The following is a 13,541-nucleotide window of genomic DNA, read 5'->3' as shown; positions in this document are numbered from 1 at the left end:
CATAGACAATTGTATCTACAACTTTAAGATGCTCATACAACTGATAAAGAGTGAGGACCGGATTGATCCCACCCCTCAGTGGGCTACCCCAGGCTCAGTTGGCCCTAGTTTGCCGGGTAATGATGCTGGCCGGCCCAGACAGGTTACCTTTAAGACTACATTCCCATGAATATCTCTCTCCATCATAAAATGTCAACCACTTAAGGCTGGTTACACAGGCCGATGATCGCTCAAAGATCGCTCAAACAACAGCGTAAGGGTGCGGGCAGACGAGCGTAGGCGTATTTACGTTCGCACGAGCGCAACGTATAATCGCCCGAGCGATCGTTTTTCACCGATCACGACCAGAGCTAGAAAGCGTATTTTCGTTTGTTCCTACTTTGCAAACGGTCTTTTCGGCGATCGAATATGCGTTGGCGCGTATTTCGGTCGCATATGTTCCGTTTTTTTTCTAATTGCCTTTTTTACGCACCGTAAAATCGCCCATGTGAACGAATACATTCGAAACCATTGCCTTAGATGGTCACGTATATACGTTTGGTCGCAAAAACGCGCCGTTTATGCGCTCGTCTGCCCGCACCCTGAGTGACAGCTTTGAGTGATCACTTTGCATAAAGTATTAAGTAGCTACTCGGCTACTTAATAGCAATTAGGTGTGCAAATGAAGCCTTCACTGAATGCAGCTAATAGCCCGAGGCTATTATCTGCGCTCAGATCCTTTGTTCTCCACGGGGAAACAATGTTATCAGCACTCCCCCTTTTGCTACAGAATCGTGTCAAAATCAACAGCGAAAAATCTGCGCCATGTGGCCACGAAAAAGTAGCCCGGCAACAGAAAGCTGTCTAAAAGAAAATCTCAGCAAAGTGGAGAGAAGAAGAGGACGGTCGGCCCGCTGGCAGGAGACCCAGGAATACAAGTTAAACCTTTATTGGCAACGAGTTTCTGTGCCATCAAGGCATCTTTGTCTGTTAACCCCTTCACCCAAAATGACATACAGTTATGTCCTCTGGGTGTGGGCTTGTATGGAGCGGGATCAGAAGCCGATCGTGCTCCACACACAGTGGGTGCCAGCTGTCGTTCACAGCGGACACCCGCCTGTAACAGCCACCATCAGCACTCACACCGATCCCAGCTGTTAACCCTTTAAATGCCACTGTCAATTCTAACAGCAGCATTTAAATCCCCTGATTGGCGTTCAAGGGTCCTGAAGACTACCTCACAATGAGGCTCCAAGGTGTTCTTCAGTTGTCATGACAGCCCAAGGCCTTCTGAAGGCCCCCAAGCCTTCCATGAATGAATTCTTATCAAGGAGTGCCTGTGGCATGTCTTGATAGACTGCCTGTGAGAATGCAGTAAAACACAATACCTTAGAGAAAAGTAAAAATAAGGGCTCCCACCCACTGGCGTTTTTTTTTGCCCTGCGAGAGCGAGTAAAAACACTTGCCTCGCAGCGCAAGAAAAATACTGCGATATTGCCAGTGTTTTCAATGGGGCCAGCGGCAGCAGCGCCAGCCCCATTGAAAACATAGGGAGAATACCTATCTTTACTCACCTCTCCACCGCTCAGACGCGTCCTCCGGCTGCCTACCATGCACTGCTGTCCAGCCCTCCTGAAAGGGCTGTGGTGATTGGCTGAGTGTCAGCCAATTACAGGCAGTGCTTAGCAATTCATTTCCGCAGGGATGAAGGAAACTCCTGCCACACCTGTATTGCACTGTAAGGCGAGTGTTTTCACTCACTCTCGCAGCGCAAGAAAAAAAACGCCAGTGGGTGTGAGCCCTCAGTTAAAAAAAAAATAAACTTTTCCCATATTTAAAATCAAAACAAAACAAAAAACCCCAACAAAACACATATCTGGTTTCATCCATAAAAGTGCAATCTATCAAAATAACTAACTGAATGTCATCAGAGAAAAATAGATGCATAATGCCAGAATTGCTCTTTTTTTGGTCACTCTGCCTCTACAAAAAAAAAAGAAGTTATGGCAGTCAGAAGTTGGCAACAAAAAAAAGTAAATTAAAAAAAATATATATATATTTTATTTTTTAAAGATACTTTACTTTTAAAAATAGCAACGCAAAAAAAAAAATAATTTAATTTGCATCATAATTGTACTGACCCACAGAATAAAGCCATCGTGTCATTTTATTTGCAGTGTGTATGCCGTAAAAACAATACATCCAAGAATATAGCAAAATTGCAATAAAAAAAATTAAAAATGTTCCCATTTCACTCCACATGTATGGTATTTTAAATAGTACTATTAAAAAGTACAACTCATCCTGCAAAAAAAAAAAACAATCCCTCAGACAGCTGCGTCGATGGAAAATTAGAGGTTTTGAAAAGTTTTTGAAAGTTGGAAGGAGAAACCAAAAATCGAAAAAAAAGGGGTTACCTTAGAGAAAAGTAAAAATAAGTAAAAAAAAAAACTTTTCCCATAATGGCCATATAAAGGTGTTGGTGTGGCGCAGTGATGCGCTGCCAGACAAAGGCGCAGATATTGCACAGAAACGCATCACCAATAAAGGTTTAACTTCCATTCCTGGTTCTCCTATCAGCGCACCCACCGTCCTCTTCTACTACTTTCCATAGCCCCCCTATAGTCATCAGTAGGTGCTGCCGAAAAACCTCCTATTGATTGCAATAAGAGATGATAGAAAAGTCCTTGAGTCGACCTCTGTGCGACGACCAGCAGCGCCCCCATACTGCTATATACCTAGGCACACCTGCGGAGGCAATAAGGGCAGCCACATTGGTCGTCACCATTCCCAGCAGAAGACCCTCCAACTTCTGTATGGACTACATTTTTTTCATATTGACGGGGAATAATTGGAGAATAATGATGATATTCATGAATCCACAAACAAGCCCGAGTCTAATTTAACATTTTTTTCACCATTAGCATAAAAAATTGGGACCAAAAGGAGATTATATCACCAACACAGATGACCATAAGGAGAAAATGAAGCTTCAGGGGGAACTCTACATGTGGGATGGAATGGACCAGGTAATCAGCTTTATACTTTTTATGACTTTATGCGCCTTTTATGTGCAGTTTTATTTTATTCACTGTCAGGCAACAGACTACTGGTCACTGGGTGGCGCTGCAGCGCCTGTAATAGACATCAGACCCACCAATGCCATAAGGAGAGGCTTGTGATGTGACAGCGGTGGAGGATACAGACATGACGTTCGCACATCTATGGTTTTATATTAGAGATTGTTTTTGTTTTTTTGCAGAAAAAGAATGCTGCAGACTGCAGTTAAAAAACGGGGAGCAAACAGAAAGGTTCCCGTTTTTTTGTAAACCCATTGAAATCAATAGGGGAAAAAACCAAATCTGCTTATTTTAGTTTTAATTCCGTTTCTCTGCGCAGAAAATGAAAAAGACAAACTGAATTATGACTGAAAGGCGAAAAGCAGATGTGAATTATGTAATATGACATATAATAAAACTGACAATATAGCAACCCGCTAGTAAGAGTTTGTCCACATGGCCGATCTTGGCGTTGATTCTGTACCAAAATCCTCATTCATATGAATAGGGATCCAGACTTTTCTGCCACGAATTCGAAATCCGTATTATGGAATAAAAAAAGAAGCGGCGCGTCCGTTGTTGATGCGGATGTCAGGCCATATGGGCATGAGGATTTGCCCATTGAAAACGGCTAAATCTGCGTGGGGATCTGTGGCCAACATTTGTGATGCCGCAGCAGAAATCCGAAACTCAGCTGCAGATTCCTTCTATGGTCTTTAGATGCAGAATCCACACTATACAACATCAGCGTTGGATTCCATCAGATTGTGCCTTTAAGGTACGTCCGCACATCGCTGATCTGGTGCGGAATTTGTTGCAGATTTGGTGCAGATCTGCGCCGAATCAGCTAAGGGCGCACCCACGACTGTCGGAAAAATCCTCAACGGACAAATCTTACATGCAGTTTTGTAGCGGAATTGCTGCAGACTTGCCAAGGGTGAAATGGGCAGTAATTCTGTGCCAAATCAGCATGTAAGTCCTCTTTCACACGGGCACAGCGATATCGCCACAAGAAAATTGCAGCGATATCGCATTGGTATTCTGTGCAATATCGCTGCATTTTCTTGCAGTGATATCGCAATTTTGTGTTGCTACAAAGTCACGCGATTTTGTAGCGCTCTTTTGTCTGGATTTTTGGGGGAGGGTGGGGGGCTTGAAATATTAGCCCTATCCTGGAAATAAGCCCTAGCTGCATGAAAAAAAACCCAACAAAACAATACATCACCTAAGAGGCGCTGTCAGGTCCGTTGCACATCTCCTCTGCATCTCCGACACTTGTTTGAAGTCTTCTGTCAGCATTCCTAGTCATGAGTTTGAAAAAGTTCGCCTCCCAGGAAGTGCTGCCTCTCATTGGTTTTTGAGCGCCGCGGTTCAGCCAATCAGAGCCAGCGCTCGATGAACCAATCACAGCCATTCAATGAATGGCTGTGATTGGTTCATCAAGCGCTGGCTCTAATTGGCTGATCTGCAGCGCTCAAGAGCCAATCACAGCCACCGCTCCCTGGAAGTGGGGTTTTTGAATCTCCAGTTTAGGAAGCACTGACAGAAGACTTCAAACAAGTGTCGGGGACCTGCGAGGTCAAGTGCTGAGGACCTGACAGCGCCTCTTAAGTGATGTATTTTTTTTTATGCGGCTATGGCTTATTTTAGGGCTTTTACAGTAGGACTTCCTTGCGTAAAAGTTGCACCGCACGAAAAACACATTTTTCGTACAATACAATGCAACAGAAAGGAAGGCTCCATAGGGAAACATCGGCTACAAAACCTCGCGAATCGCGCCAATATTTAGCAACCTGCGATTTTTGTTTCTCGCAATGTAGCAGCCTACAAAACATCGCTCATGTGAAAGAACCCATAGGAAAGCATTGGCTTCACTTACATGTGATTTGTAGCACTGTCGCATTGCGAGAAAATCATGCAATTTTGTCGCCCGTGTGAAACCAGCCTTAGACTACCCTAAATGTCTGGATTGGCCAACCCTTTCTGTTTTTCGGAGGTCAAACCACAATAAACTGAATACAAGGGTCCCACTGCTGGGACTCCTGGCAATAGTTGCTGACTTATGTATCATGTATTGATGAATGGGCCCTCTGGGGTCAATGCACTGTGATACGGGGTGTGTGAGAACTGTATAGCTTCTCTGCTGTTGCGAACGCCAATTTCGAATGAGGTTACTGCGACACGTCTGCAGTATAGATCCACAATACAGACATGTTACAGATGACATCACAACCGCGTGTCATCAGTATTTCATCATTGTTTGATCTGTATGCAAATGTGAAGGCAAACACAGAGAAAAGTACCGCTTGCTGCATTTTTAAACCATGGCTGTGAAAAATACGGCCATGTGACTAGAGACGTAGATTTACATTAGCTCCATATTACCGTCGCAAAAACCCCGGACCACGTTGTAGTTCTGCCGCAGCCGTAGAAGCACAAGTTACAGCCCCTCGCCAGTAACGCACAATGACATTGATTGGCAATGTATCTGTTTCCACAGAAATGGTCTGTCCGTTATTGCGCCATTGATGGTGATAAACTGTCTTATGGAGATGAGATTGAGCAGTGTACAGACGATGCGGCGCCTAAGGTAAGCTTATTTAGCATCTTTTATGATTCTGTTACGTATTATAAAAACCTTTGTATTGTGCAGGAATTTTTTCTAGTGGTTACGTTTTCAACGGAAAATGAGAAATATTGATGTTTCTGGTCCGTTCGTGGAGACCGTTCCTATAAAATATCAAAATGCGTGTCAGATCAAAGAATAGATCTGAAAGTCCTATCAAAGAACTATCACAGGATAGTAAAAAAAGTGAAAACCTTCTATTTGGGTAGTGTACTTAAAGGGCCACTCCGGCAAAAACACATTTTTCCATCCATGCCCCCCCTCCTTCCCTGACTGCCTATCACACTCTGTGTATTGCAGCCACTTGCATGCAGTGCAGCCCCCTGTCTGATACTTATCAGTCACCATCTTGAGATGTTTTACTTTCGCTTTCAAATCTATCCCATGATCCATCAGCACAGTACTAGCTAAAGGCTGAACCATTTCTGCCTGCTAGGGGGAGGTTAATCAGCATTACCTTCTATATTCACCAAAGTAAGCTACAACACATAAGTATAGAGTCAGGAGAATGAGTAGTGATCTCCTCTATTATAACTGTGTGACAGAAGCTGTGTGATCATCATCAGTAACTGTGATAGGAGTGTCTGTGTGCCCCTCTAGGCAATTTCTGTGATAGATCAATGTAACAGCATCTCACAGGGTTATGTGTTCAGTTTCTAGTCAGTTTCTCAGTCTAAGGGGGAAGTCACACGAACGTATATCGGCTCGGTTTTTACGCCGAGCCGATATACGTTGTCCTCGTGTGCAGGGGGGGGGGGGGGAGGATGGAAGAGCCAGGAGCAGGAACTGAGCTCCCGGCCCCCTCTCCGCCCCTCTGCACTATTTGTAATGGGAAGAGGTGGGGCGGGGCTAAGTTCCGAGAATTAGCCCCGCCCCCGCCCCACCTCTCCCCATTGCAAATAGTGCAGAGGGGCGGAGAGGAGGCAGAGAGGGGGGCAGGAGCTCAGTTCCTGCACTTGGCTCTTCCATCCTTCCCCCCCCCTGCACACGAGGACAACGTATATCGGCTCGGCGTGAAAACCGAGCCGATATACGTTCGTGTGACTTCACCCTCAGTATATCTGAGCTGGTCAGAATTGAGATCACATGACCATCTGAGGAAAAAGAGGCCAGGAGTATCAGACAGAAAGGAATATCTAACCAAGGTAATATTAGCCAATGTATATATATACTGGGGAATTAGCTATATAATGAATGTAAAAAAAAAAGTCACCAGAGTGGCCATTTAATAACCCCTTCCCACACCCCAACATACTATATTCCCTAAAGTAATCAGCACGGAAGAAGTGCCCTACTGTACCCATGCGAAAACTAGTGCTTTATAATTAGTGCCCTTTAGTAGCCCACAATGATGAAGTTCCATACAGCACCCCCAGGGCTCCTTCACACAAGCGTAGCTTGTAATTGCAGGCACGGCTCTCATTGAAATCAATGGTTTTATTACTCACTTTCCCACTATAGAGGCCGCATCCACAGGAGCCCTAGTTACAGGGGAAAACATCCCCCTTTAGTGACAGTAGTCACTGGCAGAGCTGATCAGGGTCTACTGGGATCCTGCAGCTCTGCAGGAAAGACTCAGCAGTCATGTGATCGCCGGGTCACGTAGAGCAAGAAACACTTCCACTTTCACTTTTTAGTACATAGTGCTTATTGAGCATCATGTACCCAGGAAAGGAGAAGGCAGAAACGGTTAAAACCACTTCTCCTCCAGGTCCTCGGCTGTGACTAACAGCTGACAACCCAACCTGCTTGATTGCTGGAGCCGAAGCTTTAATCCCACGCTGTATTTCTGCTATCGGCCAGGACTAAAGCTCAGGACCAAACGCCGTAAATTTATAGCACATGGTCCTTAAGGGGTTAAAAACACTTTTCTTCCACTTTTATTCCCAAAAATCCATAAAATGACAAACGGTAGTGACCGTGTCTACATCAGACGTGTTTCAAAAGACACTTCTTTCTTGATCACAGCTAACAAACTCACATGGTACTCCCCCTGAAAAGCAATTACGGACCGATCATTATACATTTACATCACGGCTGCCCATCTCCACAAGCTTCATTGCAAGTTATGTCACATCCGGTAATAATTCTGGGTGCCGCTCGTCCCAGAAAACAAAAAAAATGCTAAAAGTGGAAAGGGAAAAATCAGTTTATTATTAAAGATGTCATCAATTGTGACGGTAAACATGTGATTTACAACATAATTTGCACTAATTGCACTAAAATGTACACAGGCTGCACTATTCGCGAATTAATTGCTCCTTCACATGAGCGCTGCGATTGAAGATGTAAGAGGAGGGACTGGGGAAGGTTTGTCCTCAGCAGAGAGGCATTCTGGGTTTGGACATTGGGAACTCGCTTACCAGTGGGGTGAAATCATAGAAATGGTTTGCTGTATATTTATTAACGAAGGGGGAAATTAAGCTTGTGGAAATGTGCAGATATGATTTAAATGTAGAATGATTGATGCGTCATGGACTTTAAGGGGGGGTAAGGTGAGCACAGACATGGTGTTACACGGTACCTACCACTTGTAGTTTTATGGATTTTTAGGAATAAGAAGTGTTTTTAAGGAGCCAACTTTTCTCCTTTGTTGTTACTATATACCAATAAGGGGAGAATGTGCCCTACAGTACTCAATTGGAGGAAGTGCCCTGTAGCCCCCTTATGGAAGAAGTGCCTTATAGCCCCTGTAGGGAAGACATGCCCTATAGCCCCCATAGGGAAGATGTGCTCTATAGCCCCCGTAGGGAAGAAATACACTATAGCCCCCATAGGTAATAAGCGCCCTATATTCCCCATAGGGAAGAAGTGCCCTATAGCCCCCGTAGGGAAGATGTGCCTTATAGCCCCCGTAGGGAAGATGTGCCTTATAGCCCCCGTAGGGAAGAAATGCACTATAGCTCTCATAGGTAATAAGTGCCCTATATTCCCCATAGGGAAGAAGTGCCCTATAGTCCCCGTAGGAAAGATGTGCTCTGCAGCCTCCTTAGGAAAGAAGTGACTTATAGCCCCCGTAGGGAAGAAATGAACTATAGCCCTCATAGGTAATAAATGCCCTATATCCACCATACGGAAGAAGTGCCCTATAGCTGCTGTAGGAAAGATGTGCCTTATAGCTACCGTAGGGAAGATGTGCCTTATAGCTACCGTAGAGAAGAAATGCACTATAGCCCTCATAGGTAATAAGTGCCCTATATTTCCCATAGGGAAGAAGTGCCCTATAGCCCCCGTAGGGAAGATGTGCTCTATAGCCTCCTTAGGAAAGAAGTGCCTTATAGCCCCACGTAGGGAAGAAATGTCCTATAGCCCTCATAAGTAATAAATGCCCTATATCCACCATACGGAAGAAGTGCCCTATAGCTGCTGTAGGAAAGACGTGCCTTATAGCCCCCGTAGGGAAGATGTTCTCTATAGCCTCCTTATGGAAGAAGTGCCTTATAACTCCGATAGGGAAGAAATGTGCCATTGGTAAAGCAGACTTAAGCCTCATGCACACGGGGGGATCTTTCCTGCGAAATCTGGGGCGGGTGTCCGCCTTCGTGTTCCGCAGCAATAACCCTCCATAGCATGCTGTGAAAAAGTGCTTTGTCATGCACAATTGCGGTTTCTGTTGGCGGAGGAAAAATCGCAGCATGCTCCATTTTCCATTGAAGTCAAAGGAAGCCGTCCGACTCGCAGCCCGTCTGCAATTTCGCGGATTCCACTGGAAAATCAGGAGTTTAAAAAAACTCTGTATTGCGCTTGTCCGACCGCGAGCCATCCGCAGTACAGAAAGCAGGAGGAGGGCAGGTATGCAGGGTCACTGGTCGCGGTCAGGGCCGGATTCCATGCAGCATTCCACAGCCGGATCCAGGTGCGCCGCGTCCATATGGCCTAATGCACAGTATACTGCTCCTATGTATCACAGCTTCCTGTACACTCATCTCTCCAGTAATTGTCGCTCTCATCCTTTCATACGCAGGAGGCTTTGGCTGGCCTTGTATCACTGACTACATTCCCTTACAGTCCCATGACACCAAATGTTCCTGAAATTAGGTTGGATATTGAAGTTACAATGTAGCTATGAGCCAAATAAACAGCGGCGCTTAGAAGATTGTAAAAAGACATATTTACACAGTATCAAAGTGTTCGGCGGGCAGATAACCTCCCTGTGAAATGTATTTAGTGTCATGCTTCTCTTGTTCCCGTCCAAACCTGTAATTCTCTCTAATCAGCGCTTACTGTCTCCTGCAGTATTTGTGGGCAAGATGCATTATTCTCCAAGTGGCGGTCTGTGAATTGTGCAGACATTATAAATAAGTCGACATAAGCATTCGGAGGCCGTTTGTGTGAGAAACACCACAAGCGATGTGACAGTTGCGTTTTATACTCATTTTTCTTTACAAAATGTGTACAGTATAAAATGGAAAATAAAACCAGAAGCTGAACCGAAGGAGAAGCCGCTGCTTTATTATCACCGGGACGCTGCCGCCACCGGATAACGGCCAGCCACTGCTCATCTGCTGGATGGGGCAAACTGTGGTCAGGGTTACCGGGGCTCAGCCAGTACTTCATTTATGTTTTCAGAAGAGTGAAAAATCTATCCATCTATCTATCTATCTATCTGTCTGTCTCATATCTATCTATCTATCTATCTATCTATCTATCTATCTATCTATCTATCTATCTATCTATCTATCAATCTCATGTCTATCTATTTATCTATATCATATCTATCTATCTCATATCTATCTATCTGTCTGTCATCTATCTATATCCTATCTATCTATCTATCTATCTATCTATCTATCTATCTATCTATCTATCTATCTATCTATCTATCTATCTCATATCTATCTATCTATCTATCTATCTCATATCTATCTATCTATCTATTGCATATCTATCTCATATCTATCTATCTATCTATCTCCTATCTATCTATCCATCTATCTCATATCTATCTATTTATCTATCTCATATCTATCTATCTATCCATCTATCTCATATCTATCTATCTCATATCTATCTATCTATCTCCTATGTATCTATCTCTCTATCTCATATCTATCTGTCTATCTATCTCATATCTATCTATCTATCTATCTATCTATCTATCTATCTCCTATCTATCTATCCATCTATCTCATATCTATCTATCTATTTATCTATCTCATATCTATCTATCTATCCATCTATCTCATATCTATCTATCTCATATCTATCTATCTATCTCCTATGTATCTATCTCTCTATCTCATATCTATCTGTCTATCTATCTCATATCTATCTATCTATCTATCTCCTATCTATCTATCCATCTATCTCATATCTATCTATCTCATATCTATCTATCTATCTATCTCATATCTATCTGTCTATCTATCGCATATCTATCGATCTATCTATCTATCTATCTATCTATCTCCTATCTATCTATCCATCTATCTCATATCTATCTATCTATTTATCTATCTCATATCTATCTATCTATCCATCTATCTCATATCTATCTATCTCATATCTATCTATCTATCTCCTATGTATCTATCTCTCTATCTCATATCTATCTGTCTATCTATCTCATATCTATCTATCTATCTATCTCCTATCTATCTATCTATCTATCTATCTATCTATCTATCTATCTATCTATCTATCTATCTATCTATCTCTCTATCTCATATCTATCTGTCTATCTATCTCATATCTATCTATCTATCTATCTCCTATCTATCTATCCATCTATCTCATATCTATCTATCTATTTATCTATCTCATATCTATCTATCTATCCATCTATCTCATATCTATCTATCTCATATCTATCTATCTATCTCCTATGTATCTATCTCTCTATCTATCTCTCATATCCATCTATCTATCTTATATCTATTTATCTATCTAATCTCATATTTATCTATCTGTCTCATATCTATCTATCTCATGTGTATCTATTTATCTATCCATCCATCTTATTTATCTATCTCATATCTGTCTATCTATCCATCTATCTATCTATCTAATATCTATCTATCTATTTCATATCTATCTATCTCATATTTATCTATTATCTATCATATCTATATCTCATATCTATCTAATTATCTATCTATCTCATGCCTATCTATCTATTGATCTATCCATCCATCTTATTTATCTATCTCATATCTATCATCTCTCATATCTATCTAGCTATCCATCTATTTAATATCTTACTTATCTCATATCTATCTATTTATCTATCTATGTCATATCTATCTATCTATCATATATATCCCTTAATTTATTTCTATATAACTATCTCATGTATCTACAGTATGTATGTCTTATCCATCTTTCTAATACTGTCTAGACAATGAAAATCTCTCTATTTTTTTCTTAACTAGTCAATGAAAGATCAGCATTTGCAAGAAAAATGGTTCCACGGGTCAATGAGTGAAGGGCGAAACACAGCGGAGCGTCTTCTCCAGGAGTACTGTGCTGAGATGGGGGGCAAAGACGGGACATTCCTAGTGCGACAAAGTGAACGCTTCCAGGACAACTATACTCTGTCTTTCTGGTATGACCTGGACAAATGACATAGGATATCAGAAGATCACATGGCTATAATCTGCTGTGTAGGTTGGAGCTGTAGAGGTTTTGGCTGCTACCGGACCTCTGCACTTCAGGGGGATCACAGTGTGACAAAAACAACTAACACTGACTGCGGCACCAGAATGCAACAATATCCACCTACATTTCAGAATATAATCAGTAGAGATGAGCGAACGGACTCGTTTAGGGCGATTTTGCAATCGAGCAGAGCTTTTTTCAAGTAACTGACTACTTGGGCGAAAAGATTCGGGGGGCGCCGGGGGTGAGCGGGGGTTGCAGAGGGGAGTGGGGGGGAGAGAGAGAGCTCCCCCCTGTTCCCCATTGCTACTCCCCGCCCCCTGGCGCCCCCCGAATCTTTTCGTCCGAGTAGTCAGTTACCCGAAAAAAGCGGTGCTCGATTGCGAAATCGCCCTAAACGAGTCCGTTCGCTCATCTCTAATCAGGAGGTTATCAGTAGTTTTCCAGCCGATATACCATATTTTGTAAAAAATTTAAGTGCTTGAGTTTGTTTTTTCAGGAGATCGGGCCGCGTGCAGCACTGTCTAATCCGCTCCTGTACAGATGGAGAGTACGTCAAGTATTACCTGACCGACAACCTAACCTTTGATAGTATTTATGAGCTGATACAACACTACAAAGAGTCCTCGCTGCGCTGCTCCGAATTTGAGCTGAGATTAACGGATGCCGTTCCCAACCCCAATCCACATTTATCTAAGAAGTAAGTAACCTCTATACCTGTTGGGTAAGTTGGGTAGTGCAAGACATGGCTGCTTCCACGTACTCTGGTTCATAATGTTAAAAGAATGTGAACCCTTTATTTTGTAATGGTGTTGTTCCTTCTGCATTACACCTTTCTAATAGATAGGCCCTGTGGCCCCTAGAAGGGTCCTATTGCAGGAAGCTGCGTGTTATAATGGGGACAACTGATTGTGAAATGCTGGTTTGGGTATCTGTATAGATGGCAGTGGTCTTCTAGAGTAAGAGACACTCTCTCTGTCTAATATGAGGAGTACCAGCCACCTTCAATGTCCATGATATTCTTTTATGCCATGTTCACGCAAGGCAAACTTGATGCAGATTTTCAACATGGAAGATCCGCAGGATGTAAAGTAGCAGCAATGTGGATGAGATTTTCAAAATCTATTCTTTACACTGAAAAAAACCTAATTATAACAGTATGGAAGCTGAACTGCAGTGCAGAGTTTAAATCCCAGCATGTCAGTTTGGGCAGAAGTAGCTCAAGTGGGTTTTTTAACTCAGTATTTTAACTCATGGTTGTGTCTACTCTGCGTAGGCCG

At 42.8% G+C, this 13,541-nt stretch overlaps 1 protein-coding gene across 1 annotated transcript in view; it reads left to right on the top strand.

Annotated features, from left to right (window-relative positions):
* The window catches only part of PLCG2 (phospholipase C gamma 2), a 130,084-nt gene that overhangs the window by 71,101 nt on the left and 45,442 nt on the right, over positions 1 to 13,541 (top strand). The window contains exons 15-18 of the mRNA XM_066583776.1: positions 2,904 to 3,008; positions 5,539 to 5,628; positions 12,036 to 12,208; positions 12,761 to 12,961. Of these exons, the coding sequence (XP_066439873.1) occupies positions 2,904 to 3,008; positions 5,539 to 5,628; positions 12,036 to 12,208; positions 12,761 to 12,961 (569 nt within the window). The remainder of the gene's footprint in view (positions 1 to 2,903; positions 3,009 to 5,538; positions 5,629 to 12,035; positions 12,209 to 12,760; positions 12,962 to 13,541) is intronic.

This window comes from Eleutherodactylus coqui, chromosome 11, assembly GCF_035609145.1.
Source record: "Eleutherodactylus coqui strain aEleCoq1 chromosome 11, aEleCoq1.hap1, whole genome shotgun sequence".
In the NCBI taxonomy this organism is placed as follows: Eukaryota; Metazoa; Chordata; class Amphibia; order Anura; family Eleutherodactylidae; genus Eleutherodactylus; species Eleutherodactylus coqui.
This window is presented reverse-complemented; position numbering and strand designations above follow the sequence as displayed.